Here is a 25,881-nt window from a genome sequence, read left to right on the forward strand (position 1 = left end):
ATTATTTTCCTGAAATTTAATTTCTAAAATGCCATGTTACACAGAGATTAAAATGAAATCTCGCCAGACCTTTTACTGAGAATAACTACATTATTCGTTCGTTAATCTCTTAAAATACAATGCAAGTAATTTCACAACGTAACGCACTTCTTAAATGAAATTCCACAAAACAAACAATCGATAATTACCTTAAAAATAATAATAACTTGTTAAAAGAAATAGAGAAAAATAAATTTTTATAATCGATAGAAAGATCTGAATTTTTTTTTATTGTGAATGTTAATTAAGTTTTCGTTATAAATATTAATTAAGCTCTTCTAAAGAGACCTCGTGAATAAAAAATTATTTAGTTGGCCCTGTCAAAGAGATTAAACCCAAGTCTCACCCAAGTTCTCCATGCTCTGCGTGAGCAGAGCTTCAAACGTGCGCAGGCTGTAGCTCTCCGCGTCCATGCCTTTGGCGAGGGTGTTCCTGAGATGCATCTCGTACTCGAGGAGCAGCCGGCTGGTCGGGCTGCCCGGTGTCGAAACCGACTGCATGCTCTGCTGATATGTCTGGCCGCCGTTGCAGCGGCGGGAGTTGCAGTGGTTCGGCTGCTCCATGTCGGAGTTGCCGTTCGACGAGCTCGGCGTGGTGGCGTAGCACTGGTTGTCGAAGATGACATTGTCCGAGGGCGGCGACATGTCACCTGTGCACCGATTACGTTCCGAATCTAAGTACGTCCTGCCTCTGCCGCCTGCGGGCAGAGAGGTGCAACCGAATGTGCAGGATGTACGACGTGGACGTGGTGAGACGTGCGGCGCGTACGCTGATCAATGGGGTGAGACGTGTCAAGTTAGTTCGGGAACGGCGAACGCGTAACCTGGGAAGCGGTCCGTCCGAGAATGAGCCATGAGACCGCCGTAGGGCTGACAGGACAAGCACGTTGTCCCCTAGTGCGCATGTTGTGTAAGACGGTCAGGAGTAACAAAATGTTAGGGGGTGATGGGTGACCCCGTGACTTTTCATCAGGGTGGCTGCCGCATTGTGCGTTCTGTGTGCGCATGTTAATGGATGTAACTAAAGGTTAGAGGGACAGGTAGACGTCAGAGGATCAGTCACCGGTTAGTCTTAGGGACTTCCTACAGCGTTACCCGTTCGCCGGTGTCATGGGGTCAGGCAAGGGGTGAGACCACGTGCAGGATCGATCACGTAATTGTCGGTGTGAACTTTGTCACCTTTTTACTTTTTGCCATTTTAAATCACGCTCGATTAAATCCTGTCATTTTGCGACAAATAAAAATTATGTTATAATCTTTCGAAAAATTGTGTGGAAAGTTTCGTATTTTTAGAAGAAAATTACGTGATCGGTCCTTCAATTGCTTTTGAACGTTTCCATTGTTGAGAGAACTTTATCCGAGAATTGTAATAATTTATTTTACAACTGTTCCTTAAATTAAAAAAAAACCTTAGGCTTTCATTCGACTGATTAATTTCATAAAATTGTCAACAATAAATTATTTCAACAATGATAGCGTTACCCCACTTAAATTTAAATATTTAACATATTTTAAAGAACAGATTACAGCATATAAAACTAACAAAGTGCTTAAACATTAATCACATTCGTTGATTCATTAAATCCAAATTATTAAATCTCATTATACTGTAGATATGTGTATGAACATTTATAAATAGCAAACGTGCAACAATTTAAAACGTCAGGACGACATTGAAACGATTAAAAATTATCTGTAAAGATCATGAATTAAAAGAATTAAACGACGATAAGAATTAACAGTAAATCAGCGATACCGGCGAGGAGAAATCGTACCGGAGTATTGCCGACTCATATCGTGAGCGCTCCTGGAACCCTGGAACTTGTTATTGTAAGGCGCGCGATACGGATGCGCATAGTTCTCGTTGTCGACCTCCTGCATCATGTACTTCTGATTGTTATTGCTCGGATGGTAGTGATAGCTGTGATGGCTGTGACGTTTTCTCGTCATCTCCGGCGACGTTACCGGGCTGTCGATGCTCGGCATCGGCTTCAGCATGCGCTTCAGAGTGTTCGAGTCCAGGCTGATGCCGTTCTGCGCGTTTTCGATCCGCATGTCGTCGGTGCTCTTGCTCTTCGACCTGTGACCATGATTATTGTTGACGATGTTAAAGAGGTTGCCGTTCTGCATCTCCAGCTCGGTGTAGTCGGCCGACTTGGTGTGGTGGAGCTGTTCCTTGCGGTGGAACGACCGAGGGTTGCTCTGGAGGGTACCGCCGGCCTGAGTACCCTCCGACTTCAGCATCTCAATGCCGTTCTGCTGCGTGGACGTGTCCTGGCTCTTCTGCTTCTTCGGCGATATCGTGGAACCTTTGTCGTCGGGGCTGTCGATCTGTGGAATGGGTGAATTATTGATAAGCTCAAGGTAGTGTTTTCTAATTTTGATAAAGGACGTGTAGTTAAAATTTCCATGAAAGAGAAATCGAGTTAATCTTTTATAAAACACTATACTATAGGAAAAATACGAAGAAAATAAAAAAAAGTTCTCTGACTAGAAATTAATGTTTTACTCAAAATTCCGCTAAAGGGGGATATAACACTTCGCTTTTAAGAAGACAATAAAAAATAAAAATAGTTCTTCTAAAGACTCAATATACCGTATATAGTTTAATGCTTTAACTTAATATTATTAAATTAAGATATTAAATTATTTAATAAAAATAAATAATTTAAATATTATTTAAATATTATAGAAAGATAACGGTTGATTTTTTCCGAATTTAGAATTTGCACTATAATTTTGAGCGTATCGAAAAGGATACGTATTGCTGAGACTGACGCTTGCCTGTGATCCTACTGTGACCGTTCCGATTCCAATGTTGGCAGTCTTCGGGGTCGTCTGACACGTCTCGTTCTGCTTCTCCTTCTGCTTGGCCGAGTCGCCAGCTTTTGGTGTTTTCCCAGGTGTTCCGCTAGTATTGTTAACGTTGTCGTAGAGAGATGCGCTGGATGTGGCCGCTGTTATTTTGTCTCGTCCCGGCGTCATGTCCATTTCCGTGGATCGTCCCATGGTCCGTGGAAGCGTAGACGGCCCTAAAATACACGGATAATATTAATGCAAGTTAATAAAATTACGTCAAATTTGTGTTGTAATAGATATTTATTTGTCAGAGAAATTTTGTTCTGAAATATTATGATGTTCTATCTATAGTATATCAAATTTGTAAAAGTATACAATGAAAAGTAATAAAAAAAGAAAAAGACATGTCTTATAATTATTTTATTTTAAATGACGTAGAAATAAGTATGACGAAATATATATACGAGAATATCTTATAAATCACACGTACCGCATGGACTTCGATATCTGGTGTCTTGGCTGCGCAGTCTGGCGAACTGTTCCGGAGTCATACACGTGCACTGAGGTTCTCTGGATCGGCTCGGTGAGGCCGGTGTCGACAGCGGCTTTCGGCGTGTTTTGATCTTCTGCTTGTTCGGTGGCTCGAGCTTCAACGAGTAAGAAGAGGACGCTTTCCTTGAAATCTTGAACGACGGTGACTGTATGGAAAATTAACTAGTGACTGCAAATGACCTAAGAAGTCGAATCGGACTTGTATCGGACTTGTTGTGTGTCGCCCCTAAATCATCTCCGCACAACTTCCTCGGGCGCGACCCGGAAGGAGGAAAGGAAATAGGCGGAGACGCGTTGAGAGAGTGATAGCGAACAGGGTTGTGGCACTGATGTATAATGTAACAAAATGCGTGTATGTCTCAGGGTGTGGTATCACTAAACTTACGCAGCATTCTCTGAATTGCTTCGCGTCTATGGGAGACGTGAAGTTCAGCCCCCACGTGTCGTTTGTCACTGTGTCCTTCCAGTAAACGAAGCATTCCGACGCTTGGCCGATGCGTGTACCTTAAACACAATTACGTAATATTAATTATAGCAGGATTACTCGCATTAAGCTCCGTAATCGTGCCCGTCTTCGCCGATATTATCGTCGCGATATTATCCTGAAAAGCAAGATCAGTCTGCAAAGACAGATACATCTTCGCACATATCCTTTTTTATGAATATACGTTGGTGTTTCTTCTATAAAGAAACGAGGTTTAATTAGAGTATCTTAAAATACTTGTTGTAATTATGGCTCACCTGGCTGGACCAACCGCACGTCTAGAATCTTATCGACCTGGCTATTGTACGCGGTGATATGGAAGACGCATTCCGGCGAGTCCTGGATGCAGGTGATGTTCACCGGGACCAGATCTTCAGACACCTGCTGCCACTTGACGGTCCCACCCCCGCTCGAGTTTACATGGAACACTTCGGCCCACAGCCTAAAAACTCTCGTCATTACATCGTGTATTACGGCAACGGGTAATTTTTCGAAACATCGACACACTGTTAAGGAAAGTTCTAAGGAGAGAAAGAAAGTAGAGCAGGCGTGGCAAGGAAAATGGCAAACAGCGAGAAAAGACCTATAATTCAGGAGTATATTCAATTTTCATTATGTCTCTGTCGATAGTCGATACTACGCTGAAACTGCATAAAAATATTTCCGTATGACGTCGGTCGCTTTATTTTGAAACGGATAAAACAGAAATCGTCGCATGCGATGGGAAATCGCAAGTGCATATACATGCATCCAACATCTGCGTTTATCGTGTTAACGCCGAGCTCTTTCTGCATTAAAATTACACGAATTGTGGATATTTATTTTTAATTTCGCAAAAACGATCAGACGACACGTCATTGAATTTTGTACACCGACCAGTGGACGAGAAAATAATGATACTAAAAATACTAATAGTCATGCGAAGCGCACGTGGTAAGGTGTAAAGTAGACAGTATATATACGCGAAAGTGTGCAATTGAGAAGTATGTGTAAAAATGTGAGAACAATAATGTGGCCAGGGAGAGAAAAGTATTCGAAGCATAAATTTCTTTTTTTCATCTCACTTAACTCAAATGAAATCCAGGCTAGTAGCGCGAAGCAAAAATAGCAGAAAAAGAACGGTTACTTCTATTATTCAAACGTAAAGCGCGATTTTCTTAAATGCGTATTATTTCTCAAGCCTATATCCGAGAAAATAAAGGAAGAGTACGTCGAGATCGCAATATTACTCAAAGTTAACCAAGCGTATCGCGATTCGAAGAAAAACGAGCTATCGGCCGCGACGAATGGTCTATCAGCTTGAACAACCGGATAAAAAGCAGAAAAGAAAGAAAGATAAGGACTAAAGACGTAAGCGCGGTCAAATAAGACAGTAAGGAGAAAGAACAGCGAGAAAAGTAAAATTGGAAAAAAAGAAATAAATAAGAAAAATGCGAGACAGTCTGGGTGACGTGAATAAAACGCGACGTCTGATCCGACGTTCGGCTGCAGAGGTATATAGCTTCTCACCAGATGCTACGAAATAATATATTAAGCCCGGATCTTTGGAAACTGCATTTTTTAATAAACGCTTGAGAGCGTTTGCTAAAATAACACCAATAATGATATCGCATAAAATATGATATAGTTATACTAGGATCAAAAATTAAGATTAGGCTCTCGTGGAATTGTCCATTAAACAAACTGATTTCTTTTTCTTAATGTTATGTGCAATAGGTTTCTCTATATATATAGAAAATATACATTGACAACAAAATAAATTTTAAATTAGAAATTCGAAAAGGAGACATTAGTATATTGAATAAACGGATAATCATTAATTTTAGTCGTAAGTATTTCACAACTTTCTTACAATGACTTCTTAATTGCTTAAATTATTGTCATTAGACAAATAAACCATATATTTATAATACTATCTTCTTTAATAATTTAATATATCATTACTCATTTTATTCTCGTCGCCCAGCGCATCTATTATTCTCATGCCGCTTACAAATATCAAAGCAAAGAAGATAGAAGGAGAGAAAAATAGAAAGAGAAAAGAGAAAAAAAGAGAAAAAAAAGAAGAGAGAAAAAGAGAGAGAGTGAGAGAGAAAGAGAAAGAGTAGGAGAGAGAGAAAGAGAGAATCAGTATAATGCATATAGTCAAGGGTGTATGGTAGTCATCGAAGAGAAAGAGTGGTAACATGGTCGAATGGAGAGTGATTGAATGGTTGAATGGTATGGTATGCGCACCTCTTCCTCTCTCTTAAGCTTCCGCACCTGAGCAAGTGGCCAGTGTCACCCCTACGTCCTCCGCCGCCGCCCATCCCGCCCCTGGCACCGGCCTGCCATGGGCTGTCCTCGTACCGATACGTCTTTGATCTGATTAGGGGTGCGCAACTGCAGGAGAGCTTGTTGCCCATTCTAACTGCTCTTATTCCGGCTTAGATCCCGCCACCTGCCTGCCCCGCCGCCACACCACCACCACCACCACCACCACCGTTCTGCCTGCGTCACCACCACCCTGTACTCGTGATGCCCGTTCGTGTTTCCGGCTCGACACGCCTTAGCACGTATCCGCCCGTCCTATCCTCCCCGTTCCTCAGGATATCCGGCCTGATCCTTCTCGCTGCGTCTATATATTTTTCCCTTTCTCTATCTCTCTCCGTCTCACCCCCTTCGGTCCCTCTTTGACACACTTTCGCGGGGCTGGCTCGTACGGCTTGTCTCTGTCGACTTTTGGCACCGATTTCCACGACGCCGACCACGGTCGGCGGTTTGACGTTGCTTTTTTTGCGCGTTTTGATCCTCGATTCGTGTGTGTTATTGGGAAGCACTGTGTGTAATAGAGACGATCCCAGAGTTATCGGAGAGTGAAAAGAGGTATCTTTATTGTCACATCATTGCAGACGTCGATAGTCATCAGCTCGTCCCTGGCATGATCGCTGCGAACATACACAAATTGATTAGACGTAAGGAAAATCACTTTAGCAACTTACAAATTATTTACTTTTGCGCGCAAGAAAATTTTTTGTGATTTATATTTCTGGAAAATATTATTTTTCTGTAACGCAATTATGTAGCATTGAATTTAGTAAAAATAAATTATTTTAATGAAATACATATTCACGCATATAACACATTGCATGTAGTTCTATGTTATTGTCCAATAATTAATTCATTTGTGATATATTTTATAGTAAACTTAAACTATTTTGCATGTTTCATGACATGAGCTAATATGCAATAAACTAGCTTTTAAATTAATGTAGAATCACATGTACATACATTGCGTATTAAAATTTACTAGTTTCAAGTAGTGGTAACAGACGTTAAGATCAGACTGACGATCACATTTCTTCTTTTTATGTACAGTTCAATTTTTCATTAATTATTTACAAATCTAGCATATTATTCAATAGTAATATTTATGTTATATCCATATTTAATGTAACAAATAATTTAAATCAGCCATTTGTAAAATTATACAAATACATTTAACTAATCGCAGTTTAATTAGTGGTAACGGTCAGCTTTGATCAGACACAAACAAAAATTAAATTATTTATCAATTAAAGTTACACAGAAAGCATTGTTTCCAAAAGAATAAATAGACTAATAAGTTTAAAAATTACAGGAGAAAATTATAAACTTTTGCTCAGCTCAATATATGACAAGTAGATGAGTTTCAGGATACGGCTGACCATACAGCCGTCGTAATCATTTAGGAATCAGACAGACCTCGTCAATCCAATTTACATTAAGTTGCAAGTTCGCTCTCAAGTTTATTAACATATTAGCGATATTGAATTTTTCAACAAACTAATTTATAATACTATGAATATCTATCAGCTTCGGAGATGCGTCGGGGATCAATTAAACTTCGGTAAACTAAACCCATCTCGGGCGAACTTTCGGGAGGATATAAGCTACCACTCGCCCCGTTCATCCCGGCTAAAATTTCCCGATGTTAAATAACTTTAGCAACGCTCGCTCCGTTAGTTCTTTTACCATTTTCTCACATTCCATTCACGTTTCTTGACGACGTATACCTTCACGACGTGCTATCGATTAGCGAGCGCGATTTTATCGTGGCGTTCGGCCCAAGCCGTCAACGTCAGAGGGGAGGTCAACAGCGCGAGGCATTGTGCAGATGTGTCGCGGATAATAAAAGGGGTAGCGCCACCGGAGGGTTACTGAACCGCTCTTGTCGGTCACGCAATACATCATTTCTTTCCGAGGGTGTTCTCGACAATGCCGAAGCATTCTGGGCCCTCGCAATGTTCATCTAGCATCCATTACAAGAAAATAGGGAAGTCTAGATCCTCTGGATCCAGGTTGGACATTCCTATTGGAGATACCAATGCAGTTGGCAGTTATTTTCAATCGTGTGCTCGTTCTACATATGTACGTGCAAAATTGGCACGTGAACAATCGTCCCAGTCGTTTAAAGATACGTCCAGCGATGCGTTCATCGTTGTAACATTAATCTTCTTGATAATTTCAGATGTCAATATAACAATACATAAAAGTGTCTAATAATTATTACGATAGCTTTTTAATAACAATGCGCCATGAACAGTGGATGCTACCAAAGATAAATTATTATATGTTAAATGAAACAGATTACATAGGTATAGACTCTCTTTCATTAATTGGTCATCCACCTCTACAACCAACCAGACTCGGTAAACTTCACACGTTGTTTCCGTGCCTGGGCAGCCGAGCCGAAGGCGGAAAATTATTTTTAGACCGAACGGCTGTCGTTACCTAAGCTTTTTACATCATCGGGCCTCCGTCTGGGCAAAAGCGCGGATTCACGAGCGACGCGTGTATGCCGCTTAATTGGATGAGAGACCCGCGATTAGAGAGAGGATAAATGTCAAACGGTGCGTGCACCCATGACCACCGGGTCTCAAAGGATTAATTATGGGCGACGGGGACGGCGGAAAATCGCGGTTGTGTGTCTGCCGTCTGCAAAAATCACAACAACGCTGCCGCCACCGTTGTCGTCGTCATCGTAATCGGCATGCACGAGCGGACCGAGAACAAGTATATCGGGACGTGCAGAAAGAGGGAGAATGAGGGCTCCTGAATCACCAGTGATTTGCCCGATAAATACGATCGGCGTGGGCGTAGCATCGAGTGAAGGGAGGACACGTAGGGAGGAAGCCGTAGTCAAGCTTGGGGGTCCGCTCGTCACCCGAGACGAAAGCCGGGACACGAAAGGTAGGTGTACGGCCGACGTTAGACGTGGATGTGAAGGTAAAGAGAGAGAGAGAGAGAGAGAGAGAGGATTCTCTAAACACTATATCGATTTCGGCGGCGATGCGGTTACGCGTCGTCCGTGGCTAAACATGAATGGCGGGTGCGCGTTCGTGCTATCCGTTCGTGTGAAACCGGACCTCCATGGTGTTGAGCACTGTCGTATGTCCGACAGTCCAGGTGAGCCGGAGGATTATCTGTTCTTACTCCGCCCGGCCGCGTTTGACTGGTGGACACGCTACTTGCGGCAATTAAACTCGTAAATTCTTGGTGAATATGTAAAATGGAATATTAGAATATTTTGAATTAAAAAGAATATTAATATTAATATATTATAAGAATATTAATTATTAATATACAGAGATTTTTATTGCGATGAAAGAGAGATAGAAAGATTTAAAATAATTTTAAAAAATTTAAATACTGTACAATATATATATGTGATTTAAATACATAGAGTATAATTGTGTAAAAATACTTGTATCTGATTCTTCACAAGCTTAAAATTAACCTTTGCAATAGGAGCGTTTTACCAATCAAACGCGACTAATTAGAATGAAGATAAACAATTGTTTCTCTCTTATTATTCACTTAGAATTTTGATAGATAGTTTAATATAAATGATATGAACGAAAAGACTTAATATGTTCAATAATATTAAAGTCAATCGAACGTTCATTTCGAGTTATATATTTTCTTTCCTAAGACTTACGAGGGAAAAAAAGAAAATGATTAATGCCTGGATATCCTTCCATTGTTATCGATTCACAGAACTGATACCAGCACGTGTCCAAACAGCAACCTTTCATGTTGCCTACCTACGTCGATAATCAAATTGGAACATTAGGTAAAACTATCACGCATCAGATATATCTATGTATTTTCTTTTAGAATGCATATTCGTAATTTCATCGCCAATTTAAAAAAAGAAAATGCATTTATTTCTAGCACAAAAAAAAGACCAGGAAGATTTTTTATATCTTTCCGCAAAAATCGTTCGTTAAAATTAATTTAACATATATCATATTATCAATAATCATTAAATTCAAGATACGAAAAGAGAATCAGGGTTGTATTCACCGATATTCGTTCCTCTCTCTCATTCCTGCAGAAAGTGGAGATATTCTTAAAACTGAATATTCCCGTCACTAAACTGGACGAAACGCCGCACAGGACTGCAAGAGAGTCATAGAGAATTCATACACTTCCTCCAGGACGCACAGAAAGAAAATTGAGGATAGAGCCAACGCCTTCACTCCACTTGGTGGGTTTTATCAACTCAAGTCTTTATCCGTAGATGTATTCGCGAACCGACGATCTTTTCGGATAACTGTAAAAAAGGACACACCGTGACACTGAGCAAAAATCGAAAACATCAAGAGATTAGATACATATTTTCACTGGTATTTACATTGACCCTCGAGGTATCCGTGTTTGCGATACTGGTCAGATATCTTCACCGAATCGAAACTCCGCACAAACGTGCCGAAGGTCACGGGAGCTTCATGTCGTTTCTTCCTGTGGGAAGCGCGGACGGAGAAGCGGCGCGAAGGTGAGCCAACGCCTTCGTATCTAGCCTCGTGATCGTTATCGACTCGCAGAGCTGATACCTGGGACGTGTTCTCAGACAGAGATCCTTCCGGAACGAGACAACAACATCAGCGAGGGATTAGATTATATCCAGGTATCCAGTCCTCTCCTCCTTGAGGGTGGAGGCTGCTCGCAGCCGCCGCGGCAACGCCTCTTCTGACACGTCAACGTTAGGTACGAGAAGTAAGTAGGTAGATACGTGGAGAGAGAAGGAGAGAGAAATAGAAATAGAAAGAGAGAAAGAGAAAGAGAAAGAGAAAGAGAACGGGTCACGGTTAGAGGTACACGTCGCTCCCTCGTCGCGAAGCGGTCACGGGGAGACGCGGAAAGCGGAAGCGGGAGCGGACGGAGAGGTGCGACTCCGCCTAGTCGCGCGCGCGAGAGGCACCTCACCCTGGGTAAACACACTGCGGGATGCACCACTACCACCACCACCAACCATCACCACCAAACGGCACCACTACCCATCACCACTACCAGAGCAGCACCGGTGTATACGTACGATCAACGCCCCGCGCCACCCACCACCTTACCGACGAAGGGAGAGAACGTCTCTCCTGTGTTTCCCGTCTCTCCCGGCCTTTCGTCGTATTTCCGCCCTGGTCCCTTATTTTCTCTCGACGTCTCTAACCGTCTATCTACATCTATAGCTATATTCTATTTATCTACCTCTCTTTTTCTGCATTTTTCTCTTTCTCTCTCACTCTTCGTCTTTCTATTATCTGCTGTTACACCCTTTTATCCTCCACCAACCCTCTCGCCCGTCCGCGTGACGATGACTCACACTCACCGACACGGCGACGCTTCCTCCTCGGCTTCCTAGACACTCGGCTGAACAGACCGGCGCGGCGTCTCGACCAGCCGCTCCCGAGAGGAGGAGCCCTGGTCTGGGTGTCGCGGGCGAGAGTCCTCTCGCGACGACACCACCACCGCGGCGAGGAGAGACAAACGGAGAACAGTTCGAGAGGGATGCTGGAAGCGCCGCGCACGACAGTCGGAGAGAAGGTCGTGGGCGGCGGCGGCGACGGCGACGACGGGGTACGGGGACGGCGCGGCGGGGCCGGAGGATTACGTGGCCCTCGCGGTAGCCCGTGGGAAGGGGGAGACGGTCCCGGGGGGAAAACTGGGATGAGGCACGGTATCCACCCTATTCTCAACGAGAAGGAGAGGGAAAGAAAGACGGAGTAAGAAATAAGAGAGAAGATGAAGGGAGAGAGAGGGAGATCCTCGCGAAACCTACCGGGATAAGACGCGACGAACGATCGGAGAAAACTACCCGGGTGCCGCTCCCGAAGGCACTCCCCCCGGTCGCAGTTGTTGTCGCTGTTGTCGCTACTGCTGCTGCTGGCTACTGGTTGCTGGCCGCTGCTACTGCTATCTCGTCGATCGCTGACTCGCTCTCCCCCTCGCTGCCGTGGCTGGCGACGGGCCCCCGAACCTCGCCGTGCGATCACGCTTCCGGTCTTTCGCGGGAAATCCTCGCGGACGACGTAGCCATGGATACTGCAGGATCCGGCAGGGAGAGGCGACTGCCCCGTCGCGCGCGCACCCCGTTCCCCGGCCCCGGCCCCCACCTGTTCCCCGCCGCCGCCGCCACCCTCCCAGCGCGCACCCCCTGCCTCCGCTGCGATGCGCGCCCCACGGGCCGAAAATGTCAATATCCTCTCTCGCGTTGCGCCCGCGATGCGCCCCCTCCTCGCGCACCGTCCACCCACCCACCCACCCTCCCGTTACGCGGCGCGACGTGCCGCGCCGATGCGCCCCACTATACGCGCCCTCATCTCCCGCCAACCCCTTTTCGCAACTCCATCTCAATTCGCTCCCTCTTTCTCTCCGTCCTCCTTCGCTGTAGTACCCCGCGGCGATCTCTCTCTCTCTCTCTTTCTCTCTCTCTCTCTCATCTCTCTCTCTCTCTCTGTCTCCTTCTCTCTCGCGCGCGCGTAGCCAAGACCATGTCTCCCTCACCGACTCAGGGGTGAGACTACGATCGCGAGAACCCTTAAACTATTGTTATACGGACAGGAACTAAATAATGAGAAATGGATCGGCAACGAGAAAATATTTCGTCGTGTCTCGACGTTCGTTACTAATTAGAGATAGACTTTGATTTATGCATTATTTAGCGGGGGGTTTCTGTTTCGCGCGCATTCCGACAGCCTTAAACACGACCCTGCGACTCGCGCCCTTTCGCATCGCCGCCCTCGTCGCTCGCTCGCTCGGTCTGTTTCCCTTAGTCGAGATCTCGAAGCCCTTTTCCTTTTTTTTCCCCCCCTCGAGGCGAGAAACGGGTCACATGACGGAAGGGTGGCTTCTCTAGGGACTTGCTCTCTTTTCTCTTGGAAGCGTTTCGCGTATCTTCTCGCGTGACGAGCGCACATGGATCCCCGTCGATCGATTCCGCGCTCCCCGCTTATCGTAGCCACGCAAAGGGCTGACCGGTGCTCTCGTCCTCGTCCTCGTTGTCGGCATCACCGTCGTCGCTGTCAAGCCGCTTGACGAGTAACCATAGCGATCGGCGATCGATGCGAGGCACGCGCGCGCCGACCATCCGGAGGGGACCCAGCATCCGCGGGAGTCGTCGTATCCTGCGCCGCGATTTTATTTCGCCGTCTAATCGCCTAATACTAATGCAATTTAACGTGTTTACGTAGTTTCAATGCGTGATTCGTGCGATTTGGCGAACGTACCACCTGCCTTTTCTAAATACAAATAACGATATCTAAATTGGCATTTTTTGTACAAAGAATGTCTTGATAAATATTGTTATAAATAATTCTGCTTACTTTCTTTCGCTCTAGTCTCTCCTTTCTTCATTTTTCCCCTTCGTAATAGTCGCGATAAGCGAAGAGGATAGATAGATATACGTCTCCTATAGCAAAAACACGCCACGTCTGACTAGAAACGGACCTCTTCCACTTGCAGATCAACTCGAAAGTTTTTCCATCTCAAGAACCACTTTTGCAATAAAAGTTTTTATTGAGAGCGAAAGAGAATGAAAATAGTTATTTTAAAATTAAATAAACTATGAATTATATATATTAATTTTAAATATCTATTTGTCAATATATCTCATTTTGCATATTATTTATATCGATCTGGAAACTGTCGAGAAAAATTTCTATGATCGATTTAAATGCAATACTGATTTGTATTTGCCGATTTATAATATTTCCACCATTATTTAAGCAATAAGATATCTTATCACGACGCAGCTGTATTCGTGTGATAAGACTTTATTCTGTTTTAAGAAAGAGAACAGCAAACGTATATAAAACACGGAATGCAGCTCTATTAATTGCATTTTGTGCATTGCTCGCTTTTCTTCTTTAAAAAAGGTAAAACAGGGCTGAGAAGCACGTGTTTTATTTTTAAACGCAAAGTGGAAAAAGACGAGTCAGACAGGCTTTTAAATCGATTCGAGTGACACGTGACGCCCGTGACGGATCGTCCGGAGCAGTCCGGAGCATCTATTCGACGATGTAAATCAAAATGCGCGATTTTGTCCCGTCATCTCATTTTCTCTCATCTACTTGTGCTTTTCTCATCTAACCTGAAAACGCATAAAAATTAACAACGCAGATGTTAAGTGTTTAAAAGTAAACAAGGGAAAACCTCGTGTTTACGGGTGTATTCCTAACCTCCAATATCGTTTGACGCAGCATCGTATTCGCGAGAGAGATGCTGCAGAAGGCGATTCTAGGACTAAGGTGCACCGTTCGAACGGTGCACCTTCGCTCTCTTCGCTCTCTGTGGAGGCTGTCGGTCGATTTGAAGGAGAATCCAGGCGACAGGATGCAAGCCTGGCAGATACACTCATATAATGGCCTGGAGGATCTGAGACTCTCTAACGTCAGGGTGCCGGTGATCACGAATCCCACTGACGTCCTGGTGAAGATCGAAGCAGCTAGTGTGAATCCCATCGACGTCGCGATGACGGGTACTCTATTTCTGTTCGATTTCATGTGTGTCTTCTGTCTTGAAAGTGGCGTATGAAATTAAAGTTGACACATGTATGACTGCAAATCAAATGTTACAATCTGTAGCTCTGAACGTGTATAGATAATTTGGTTGAACGTGTATAGAGATATAATTAACTTATGAGTTTTGCATATTGCATTATACAAGCCATATAAATATCTAAATTAATGCCAGGATATTTTAATTTTGGTTTCTCATTAATCCTTAAGTTGTGTCACTTATAAATTCTTAATCGCTACTTTTACTACTGACACAAGATTGGTGTAATTCTGTAACGTTTAAAAATGACAATAAAAAGACTTTTTTTTTATTGCAGATGGCTATGGTAATACTCTCCTGAATGTTATGCGTAAAACCAAAAGTTTGACCTCTGGAACCTGGGGCCAATTCCAAGAATTAGATTTGCCGCTGACATTGGGTAGAGACTTCGCAGGGGTGGTTGTATCAAAAGGATATGATGTAGGCGACAGGTTTAAATTAGGCGAGGAAGTTTGGGGAGTGGTTCCAATCGAACAACAGGGCTGTCATGCGAATTACGTTGTGGTTAACAGTAGCTTAGTAAGGCACATTTCATTCTTAATATATTAAATATTCAGACAAATATATAACTTGCGATTACAGCATTATCTATTTTTCTCGCAAGGTAAATCCACGCCCTCCGAAATTGTCTTATATCGAGGCTGCGAGTATCCTGTACGCCGGACTGACTGCGTGGTCCGCACTGTGGATCACAGGCGGGCTATGTTACAAAACGACGATGGTTACGAGATTGAACAGACGCGTCCTGGTCATGGGAGGTTCGGGTGGAGTCGGTACTTTGGCTATACAGCTGCTAAAAGCTTGGGACATGCATGTAAATATTTAATCTGCATATATTGCATTAGGGCGTCGGCGACGTGTAAAGCATCAAATTTGTTTAGGTAATCAGCACGTGCAGTAGTGACGCTGTAGAGATGCTGCAGAATTTAGGTGCCGATACTGTCATTGATTATAAACAAGACGATGCCGATGCAGACATTTTTTCAGAGGGACCGTAAGTTTTATAGTAAAGTTTTATAGTAAAATACACTGTAATAAATATAATGTATATGTTACATGTACGATTATTACATTTGTAAGCAGGTATGACATCATCTTAGATTGCGCGAATCAAGGGCCAGAGTATGTCAGAATGAAAGGATATCCGCACAATACTTATATAGCATTAAATTCGCCACTGTTAAAAAATGTTGATCATCATGGGCTAGTCGTAGGAATGGCACAGAACCTTGGAGATCTTTTGAAGTTCAATATTCCAAAGGAAGGAAACAAAAGTTGTGTTAAATGGGGATTTTTTATGCCCTCCCAGACAGGGATTAATGTTCTCCAAGAGTTTGTCGAGAACGAAAAGGTGTGTACAGGAATTCTTGACATGCTTTTATCTCTTACTAGAGATTCTGTAATTTTATATTCTGTGGTTTGCAGATCACACCTGTCGTTCAGCAAGTATACCCTTTTCAAGATTTGCCACAGGCATACGAGAGACTTAAGCAAGGCCATTTAAGAGGCAAACTAGTAATTGACATGAGATAGTAAACAGTATTAAACACACTAATGTATATATAAAATTAATATATTTTTTACAAATCGCGTGGCTTATCAGCAATAAATAATTATGTTCTACATAACGTTTCAGTATTTGTCATACTTTTCATGTCCTGTATGCCATTACCGGAAAAAACTTTTTCTACAACTTCCGTCCAACAGTTTGTCGCAAGTTCTGTGGCCCTTTCTGCACCTTCCTTCAAAATCTTATCTAAATAGGCGGGTTCTTTGGTTAATTTCAATATATCCTCACGAATTGGAGATAATTTTTCTATCACTACATCTGCCACCACCAATTTGTACCTATTAAAAACCAAAATAAGTCATAATAATCCATTTATGATTTATGAAAGTTTTTGGAAGTAATCACTTTTTCTAATGAATATTATAAAATAAGATATAATGTTCATCAAATACTTACTGTCCTGTATTTAAACCTTCAGCCTCTTTACATATTTCCTCCGGAGTCTTCCCGGTGAACAAAGAATGTATATTAATCAAATTGGCCACTGCTGGTCGTTTTTCCGGCTCGTAAGTCACTTCGGATGTAAAGTCGGTAATAGCTTTTTTCAGTTTATTCAACAGCACATCAGGTTCATCCAAGATGTTTAACCTGGACTTGGAATCTGTGTGTGATTTTGACATTTTTTTCGTAGGGTCACGTAGAGACTTTATTCTCTGGCTCGGACCATCTTAAAGCATAAAAATTTTACTCGTTAGTCGATATATCTTCAAAATCAAAATTAACGCGATTAAATTTCGGAAATTACTGCTTCAGAAACTTACCACTAATAAGGGTATGTGGTATCGGGAAGGTTTGTCCAAACTGTCTGTTAAATATCTGCGCTAAGTCTTGTGCCAATTGAATATGCTGAGCTTGATCTTGCCCAACGGGAACGTGCGTTGCTCTGAAGGAAAAATCTTCATATATACTTCATTGCAGCGCATAAAAATTAATGGGATAATTTTCAATTATATTAATACTTCAGGAGACCAATTTAATAAACTCTGAAATAAATATATACCTATTATATGTATATTCACATGTTTCGACTTCTAGATTCATCTCCTGAAGTATTGACATGTAATTGAAAATTAATTTACATATCAAGATACTTGCTTGTACAATAATATATCAGCTGCTTGTAGAACGGGGTAAATGTACAAGCCTAGAGGCACATTCTTCAAGGATTCGCTTTTTTCCTTGAATTGCGGTAGGTGCGCCAGCCTCGCCATGGTCGTGATGCAGCACAAGATCCAACATAGTTCCGCATGCATCGATACGTCGGACTGTCGAAACAAGATACTCCTCTTGAAGTCTACGCCACACGCTATCAGGGTCGCGGTCGTCAGTAGAATATTCTCTCTCAATGTTTGGGGATTCTACAAATTGCGTATTGTCAACGGGCGATAACGATGGAATATAGAAACTTGATCTACCGTAATTTTACTTGGGGCAAAGTGATGGAATGCAAATCCGCTATGCTGCACATAACTGCTTCGCCGGAGTCCTGTAATTCCACCCATCTCCCAATGGCACCGAAGTAATTTCCCAAATGTACGATTCCCGTAGGCTGAATTCCGGAGAATATCCTCTTTGGATACTTAATCTGCGTTGTCTGCAAAACATAGAAGAGCAAATGTAGCACAAATTACTACACTAACCAATTTTCCATTAAATAATCAACTTAATATAAATAAAACTTTCCTTAAAATGTAATACTTCTTGTAGTGCTTTAAACACGTTTGTATAAATAATTAAGCACTAATTTTATCTATTTCACAAGAATAATTGTTTCAGTTATAAAGTGAAATTAGATGACAAAACATAATCGAACCTGCTTGCTACATTTTCTGAAACCCTCGTGCTTCGCTAACCGAGTTCTTCCCAGACGAGCATTCTCGGGTCGAAATATTTTCAGCATGTTTCAAATAATATCGACTTTATTAACTTTTCTTTTAATTATCCCTCGGGTGAGGGAAATTAAAGCCTTCTCCTTTGGGCAATACGGCACAGGTCTAGTTTAATAACTATTTTTAACCCTTTCTTCTTTAAATTCTTAAACGGATTATTAATCCTTGCGGATCTTTAATCCTTAAGTTTCTCTTTAAACAGGGAATCCGCCTCTTAATCGAGGGATATGCGGGATGAAGACCGGGGATCGAACCACGCGACTTTATTAATGTGTCGAATGTGAGGTTAAGGGCCGGTCGTTCCAACTTGTTCGTAAACTAAATAGTTAAATTATATATATTGTCTTTGTCCTTCCTCCAAATTAGACAAAGATAGACATATGATTTTAACTATTAGTTAGTTTACTAACAGGAAAGAACAACCGGCCCTTCAAGATACCGCGATTATCCTACATGAATTCGATTACCTGCACTGCTCCTGCACTACAGGGCACAGGGTTTGTTGTAGCTGCACTTTTTATACGTTTATCTTTTCTCCTTTTTTATCCAATGCCAATTTATATATTTGTCTCATTTTAGGTGTAGAAGGTATAATACAGAGCAGCTACAAAGAACAGGAATTATATTGCGCTTTTTAAAAGCCGCTACACGTTAAGATATCTGAAAGATATCTTACGAGAAAATACAGTATAATTCACGAAATGCTCGACACAAAGCAACCGCTAAATGTTGAGCTTATTTGTTTAAAGAAAATGGTATGTAATAATTTTTAAATGCAGAAAGCGCAGATAAAACATTTTATTGGTTGCGCCAGTTCCGCCAATGTTTCAGCCAATCGCAAACGGCCTTTCAAATTCGAAATCCAAACGCATCAGCGACAATTAATTTCTAACAATTGTATGTGCATTTGCAAAAAGCAAGTAGAAGTTGGCTCTTACTTTCCGTCCAAAGTACGAGAAATAATAAGCGGACGGAGAAATACATTTCGAGACTCATAATTAAGAAAAAAAAGTTCACATTTAATGAGAAATACGAATGGTTCTTGAATCATATAATTTTTTAAATAAAACCAGTTATTTTTTTCGACAACGTTTAATTACGAAAAGTTAAAGTATCGGTTAATTTTACAGTCTGAATTATATGAGAGCAGATGTTTTGCGACTGGCGCAATTAATAAATCGCAGTCTTGTTATCGCCTTTACTTATTTGATCGATTAATCTGTTTTTTATGGTAATAAAAGTAAATTTATAAAAATACAGATATCGTCCCGTCTCCTCATTTGACACGCGAAATCATATTTCATCGCAGAACAATATCTCATTTTCTACGTCCGATTGAAAGCTAATTATGGTCTCCACCGTTAAAATCTTCAACGTCACTGTCCCGCAAAAGGACGATCTCTGCTGCGCGATCTGCAAGATCGTTAATTCCGAGAACGATCCCATGCACATGATCTATTCTGAACATTGTGGAAACAAGCTCAAGTGTCGGCACGTATAACAACGATATGATTAGTATTATATAGTATACAATTAGTATTATATACGATCAGTATTATATGCGTTTCCATCGTTTCCAATTCTGTTGGCACATTTCACGAATTTAAAGCGAAAGATCATTTATTTCTAACGAGTTCGTCTGCCTCGATCTTAAAAGTAAGGAAATGTCGATTTTCAGGCAATTTCTTCGAGAGACTCCCCAGGCGATGGCCGCCCCGATAACTAATCGGAAACTACTCGGGGCCGGCGGTTCCCTTTACATTATCGTCACCAAGGACCTTTTCGAAAGCTGTACCTTCCGGGACCATTGTGACGCCCACGACATACAGGTGGTACGTGTCCGCAAAGACTCATCGTGGCTTTGCTGTCTCTCCGGAAAATGTAGGATCTCTCGCGAGATCAATCTTCCTCGTTATAATCTCGACATGCAAATATTACGCAGATGGATCTACTCGACCCCGTTCCGACTTACGTTTACAAGGCGTGTCTACTCCACACAGTGGAATACAACCTGGCACCGCAGTGGAACAAAGTCGGGCTGTACCTTGTCGAGGGACAAGATTTTCTCAGCTCAACGGGAAGCGTCAAAGCGATCACGCTGAATATCAAAGACATCCGCGGTACGATCTCTGATTTCAAAAAGATAATAGCGTTAGATATGCGGTATATATACGTTTTTGTATATGCACAGAGATATACAAAGGTTTCTTTAACATAAAGAATAGAATAAATTAGATTATTATATGTAGAAGATTTAGAGCGTTAAATAGATAGCTGTAAATTAAAAGAGATAAATATTGCAGACAACAGCGCTCAGTTTCACGTGGAAGCTGTAAATCTCAAAATACCATTCTTAAGACTGAATACCATGCGTCCTCTTCAACATGATTTGCAGCCGCCAGTACGCGTCCTACCGAGGTAAAAAATAATGTGGAAATTCTATGAATGTCGCTAATATAAATCGTTGTCATAAAATAAATTCTATGCCAGTCTTTATATTATAATTAATCACTTTAATGTATAAGTTATACTGCGTCTAACAATTCTGTGAACACCTACTTGTAGCTTGAAAATGGCGAATGTGTTGAGCATATCGAGAGAAATTAAGAAGAAGTACCTGTTCAAGGATTACGAGGACCTGCGCGCGTATTGGAAAAACATGGTGCAAATTTGTTAATATCTCATCAAAATTAATATCTCCTAAGCATAATTTTATCGATTTTGTTAACGTATTGCTATTCCCGCTGAAATAAAAATTAGCTAGAATGTACAAAGAATAATTGATTCTTCGAAAATAGATTTGATCAAGTTATTTGCTAATATTATTAATCGGCAAATATAACTTTGTATTTGTAAACTATTATAAGGAGCAATTTGATCTCGTTATTTTAGCACGGCTATATATTGCCAGATTACGAGGAAGGACTCTTATTTTACGATCTCGAGTTCTTCTATTTCAAGTCGAGCGTTTTCGTATATCCTGAAACGTGCTTGACCTCAGGACCTCTTCAAATTCTTCCGCTTACGATGGATCCGGTATCCAGGATTTACAAATTTGCGGGAGATCTGAGAGGAAGAGTGACGAAATTATGCGGGCAGCAATTGGACGTATGCCCGGTGGTAAGAATAGGAATTGCATATATCATTTATCTATTTTCGTTTTTGGATTCTCTCGATAAACTTCTCGCTATCAATTCTTACAGCTTAAAGCTTAAACTAATATATTTCATTTTCTACGTAAAATAGCATGTTAATTGCTACTATCATTTACAAGAATCAATATAATATAATTAAGGGAAACAAAAATATGTTTAAGAGAAACACATTTTTGATACGATATATTAAATACAATAGATGTCTAAGGCCGGTATTCATAGTCGGTTCTTATATTTAAGACCATCTTAAGTACAATCTTAAGATGTCATTAATCAATCACAGAGCCGTATTAGCATCTTAAGATATTACTTAAGACAGTCTTGAAATAAGATCTGATTATGAATACCGGCCTAAATCTAAATAAAATTACAAAAATCAGATTAAATCTGTACGCCTGATAACTGTTCTTATATTTTACTTAATGCATAATCGATTTTGCAGAATACGTATGAAGCAGCTGTTATAGCTTGTACACCGATGCTACCAAGGGTTAATAAATTTTCAGCCCGCGATACAGGATATGGTACAAGATCAAGAATTAGCAGCGTGACGCCTTTGCCTCGGGCAATTGCGTGCGATATTCCCACAAAACGGTCGCGATTATCACTACCAGGGATTAATGATTCTCTTACGTGCAAGACCGAGATTGACGATTTCGATTTAGCAATCGGTCCAACGTGTTCAACGAGTAATTTTGATAAATTGCTTAAAACTGCTGGTAGTATTTCAACGGTATTATACGACGCAGATAGTGCTGTGGCCAGCAAACCAATTGTACAGAAAGATGAAAGCAACTCGCATTATTTTAAGCAAGAAAAATCCGAGAGCAAACCTCTGGTGGTAAATATGTTATACAAGCAAATTTATAGTAATTTTTTATATAATAAGGAAACAATTAATAACGATATATATTGCGTCGAAGGAGTTGACGGAAAAAGGAGAGAAGCCCGATAAACAAAAACTAAAGGAAAAATTGTTAAGGAACTTTTAAGGAAATATTCTTGCGATTTGCCGTCTCAATAACAATTATTATTACTCGTTTTTTTATATCTAAAACATAGTATTATATCACAATTTGTATAACAAGAAAATATCTTTGATTGAATTATTAGAGAATTAATTTTATAAATCAGAATAAATAAATAAAAGTTATAAATTATAAATTAATTTCATTATAAATAACTTATCTCTTAAAACACACATAAGCAGAAAGATCATAATGCGTTAAAACTTCCGATTCAAACAGCAACAAATTGTATTCGTATCAATCTATAAATAAAAATGATCAAATATTAATATGTTTTATGGTTAATACATTCCTTTATTGCCTCCAGCAAGTCGCGTCTGTCTCTTTCGTACTCGATACCGATCTCTATCAAGTCTTTATCCTTAAGTGTTAAAAATAGGTCAAAGTCCACCTAGAATAAAACAAAACGAATCGTGTATGTACAATTTTAAAATTATGACAATCAAAATATATGAGTTAAACTAATATTATGTTGGCCAATAAGTCCGTGCGGTTTTTTACTTATAAACGTTACTTATAAATAACTGCACGGACTTATTGGCCAACCTAATACTATCGTTTTATCTACTTTTCAACATTTTTCATGCACAATTTCTTTAGAAACATACTTCCTCTTTAAGAAATACAGAGCTGTGGTGGCTGAGTCCGAAACGTTTTAGTACCATAATCATTTTCGTCTGTGGCCAGTTCAAGAGCATTCCTTTCGGTGGCGTTTTGCAACGCGGCGGCGTCGGGGTATTTTCGCCAAACACGTCCTCCTCGTTAACGTCCGGGGGCACATGGGGCGATTTGACTGGGCTGAATTCGGGCGTGAACCCGAGAGTGGCATTAAAATTGCACGGGAGATTCTTCATGTCAATATCCGTAGGTCGTACCGACTGTAATCTGCAAAGAATCGAATTTGTTTCATTAAATATTATTTTAAAATATTTAAATGTTATATATATATATATATATATATATATATATATATATATATACACAATATATCTAAGAAATAATGTCTTAACGATCATTTATTCAATGTGAAAAAGGTAAATAATTATTGAACTTGTTACTGCCTTTCTACCTTTGAAGTATAGCCAGAGATGATTCAGGCTGATCCTTGCTCGTCGCAGAACGTTTTTCCAAATCATTTTCCGTTGTCTTTTCGTTTGCATTTTGGGAAAGAATGTCTGATTTCTCTATAAAACTGCCCTTCTCAAAATCAGCGACTTTCGGGAACATAAACATGTCGTACGTTAAGTTCGGTGATATTTGCTTGTCGGACTTCCTAACTACGGTTAACAGGTGCAGCTTGAGTTTTTCTCCTTTACTCTGGTCGTCATTTAAAGTAGAACGATCCTCCGTCGTACTATCAATGTTCTGTTCGCTTAACACTTCGATGTTATCCGACGTATCATTCCAATAGTCATCCGTGGGAAGTTCTTCGGTCGCCAAAGTGGCTATTTCCGGTACCGTGGAACGTTTCATCATGGTGCGAGTGTACCCATCTATGCTCAAATCATAAGTTTCTTAGATGTAGTTTCTTTACGTTTTATTTCAAGCGGATAATGATACAGAAAATGGAAAAGCATAAAAATTACAATTAATGAGAACCAATTATGCTTTCTTTTTTAATACGACTAAATTCTGTGATGCAATATGAAAGTAACATTTTATCAAATTTTTAGTTATAATAGTGTAAAGAATATGCCATATTCATTTTTTACATAACATAGTTGGGTCAATGGATCATAAATGTAAGTTTTATTATAAATGTTGGTTCGTGAATCTTATAAAGAAAAATAATCTAACTGGTAGTCGAGGACGGCATGCCTAATTCCAATAGTCTTAGGAACAGCTCCTTGTCGTTCTTCATGGCAGCCACGCATAGTGGAGTAATGTCATCATTAACTGTGCTCGCCAATGCGTCCGGGCAGGCGTTGTACACCGTTTCGAACATCTCCTTACTTATCGCAGCGGCTAATGCGAGGACCGACATACCTATGGTAATTTAAAACAAGAAGTCTTTTAAAATAGCACAGCGTCACAGCTTTGATTTCTCATTTCAATGTCACTATTCTCTCTTGCTCAATTCAACCGCATAATAATACAGCGTTCCTAATCTTTACGCAAAATGACATATTATTTTTTCCTCAGAAAATCTCGCTTTAAAGATATCAATGCAGACGTTTTAAAATTGTCATTTTGATCCTGAGAATTAACTGTAATTATAAATAGCTGCTCGCTTACCGAGATAAGTCATTTGATTAACGCTGGCGTTTTTCTCTAAAAGTAATTTCACAGTGTCGACATTCTCATTACGAATTGCTTGCATCAGCGGAGTCCAGCCAAATTTATTCTTCCTATCTACGACACGGCAGTTCTCCTTCTGGTCCAAAATTTCCCTCACGATCCCGAGACAACCGTTCGCCGCGCTTACATGCAGCAGATTCTCATCGTAGTTGTTTACGGCGTTCAAAGTGTATCCTTCAAGAAAATTGTCACGAGTTTATTTGACATTTTACAAAAAGTTAACCGGAATGTCCATACAATTCCAGAGTACAAATGACTGTTTTACAGTTTTAAGCATTCATCGCTAAATGTAACAATTAATTATGGATCTAATAAACAATTAATAATGCATCTAATTAATTCATATAACTGAGAAGTGAGTTTTTACCTTGCTTCTGCATCGCGGCGATCACCTGTGCCTCCACAATTTTTTTAGCACTATCGTGCGAGCCTGGCTTTAACATTTTTTCCTCTCTTCACTCTTATCAGGTGCGTTAAAAAATTGTTTTACAAGATAATTCTTTGATTCCAAGATCAATATAGCTTTCTTCCTCTCTCTCTCTTTCTCTCTAAACAGCAAAACCTGATTGAGTCTCATTACTCGTTATTGTCCATACTGAAAAATTTGTCAGTTATATTTATATTTATATCAAACAGATTATTATAACACTTGTACATATTGAAAGCAGTCCTGACTCCGCTAACCTTCCGTAAGATACTGTGTTGATTTCTATTATTGTCTATCCTAAATATTGCCGCGTAATGTCATCCGTTGGCAAGTGTTTCCCTTTTTTTTCAAGTGTCTAGTTACCAAAGAAAACAAGACTTTACGATTTGTATGTACACACAACGTCTGACAAAAAAAGAAAAGGAGATGCTATAAAATTTCGTATTAAATCTATTATATCAGTGCAAAAGATTTATATTTTTGTAAGTGAAAACGAAATTGCTGCAACGAGTTCATTATACTCAGCTTTTCAGTTTTTCTAATTTTCTTTCCGTTTGTCTTTTTTTTTTTTAAGAGGCCTGGGGATAATTAAAGATCTAGACATTATCGACTAATATTCTTCTCGACCGTTGATAAAAATGGAAATGATTTTACATAAAAACATACATATGTTATCTACGAAACATCAGAACAATAATAAATCATAAACTTTAATTTTATATCGCGAGTAAATTCCCACGCGACTTCCACAGAATCTTGCTGATGAAACGACAATTTAAAATAAAAG

The 25,881-nt window shown here is 40.5% G+C and overlaps 4 protein-coding genes across 17 annotated transcripts in view; 2 read left to right on the plus strand and 2 right to left on the minus strand.

Annotated features, from left to right (window-relative positions):
- The window catches only part of Sif (still life), a 45,770-nt gene extending 33,236 nt beyond the window's left edge, over positions 1-12,534 (minus strand). For 3 of the 14 annotated variants that reach the window (XM_071790216.1, XM_071790209.1, XM_071790203.1), the window contains exons 1-8: positions 10,201-10,882; positions 6,109-6,800; positions 4,131-4,315; positions 3,775-3,893; positions 3,328-3,535; positions 2,817-3,070; positions 1,814-2,369; positions 386-736 (exon numbers count right to left, since the gene is read on the minus strand). In XM_071790216.1, the coding sequence (XP_071646317.1) occupies positions 386-736; positions 1,814-2,369; positions 2,817-3,070; positions 3,328-3,535; positions 3,775-3,893; positions 4,131-4,315; positions 6,109-6,278 (1,843 nt within the window). In that variant the 5' untranslated portion in view covers positions 6,279-6,800; positions 10,201-10,882. Of the gene's footprint in view, positions 1-385; positions 737-1,813; positions 2,370-2,816; positions 3,071-3,327; positions 3,536-3,774; positions 3,894-4,130; positions 4,316-6,108; positions 6,801-10,200; positions 10,884-11,500; positions 11,874-11,950 lie in introns of those variants that run through there. The other 11 variants (XM_071790210.1, XM_071790208.1, XM_071790205.1 and 8 more) reach the window with 10 other exon arrangements.
- Positions 12,535-14,125: 1,591 nt separating this feature from the next.
- LOC139820183 (reticulon-4-interacting protein 1, mitochondrial) lies at positions 14,126-16,355 on the plus strand. The gene is made up of 6 exons (XM_071790261.1): positions 14,126-14,647; positions 15,005-15,246; positions 15,332-15,541; positions 15,609-15,721; positions 15,811-16,078; positions 16,153-16,355. Exons 1-6 carry the CDS (start codon positions 14,389-14,391, stop codon positions 16,258-16,260), a joined length of 1,200 nt encoding a protein of 399 aa, XP_071646362.1. The 5' UTR covers positions 14,126-14,388; the 3' UTR covers positions 16,261-16,355.
- Positions 16,285-25,774, minus strand: Trprs-m (Tryptophanyl-tRNA synthetase, mitochondrial). The gene is made up of 10 exons (XM_071790266.1): positions 25,035-25,774; positions 24,605-24,841; positions 24,167-24,355; positions 23,439-23,862; positions 22,978-23,254; positions 17,724-17,891; positions 17,393-17,655; positions 17,059-17,180; positions 16,694-16,964; positions 16,285-16,575 (listed from the first exon to the last, which is right to left on the minus strand). Exons 1-10 carry the CDS (start codon positions 25,108-25,110, stop codon positions 16,341-16,343), a joined length of 2,262 nt encoding a protein of 753 aa, XP_071646367.1. The 5' UTR covers positions 25,111-25,774; the 3' UTR covers positions 16,285-16,340.
- On the plus strand, positions 18,766-22,537 carry LOC139820187 (uncharacterized protein C18orf63-like). The gene is made up of 8 exons (XM_071790267.1): positions 18,766-19,677; positions 19,865-20,018; positions 20,129-20,306; positions 20,490-20,604; positions 20,752-20,848; positions 21,079-21,306; positions 21,784-22,182; positions 22,265-22,537. Exons 1-8 carry the CDS (start codon positions 19,535-19,537, stop codon positions 22,331-22,333), a joined length of 1,383 nt encoding a protein of 460 aa, XP_071646368.1. The 5' UTR covers positions 18,766-19,534; the 3' UTR covers positions 22,334-22,537.
- Positions 25,775-25,881: the final 107 nt, after the last annotated feature.

The sequence above is a fragment of the Temnothorax longispinosus genome, chromosome 10 (assembly GCF_030848805.1).
Source record: "Temnothorax longispinosus isolate EJ_2023e chromosome 10, Tlon_JGU_v1, whole genome shotgun sequence".
Lineage (NCBI taxonomy): Eukaryota > Metazoa > Arthropoda > Insecta > Hymenoptera > Formicidae > Temnothorax > Temnothorax longispinosus.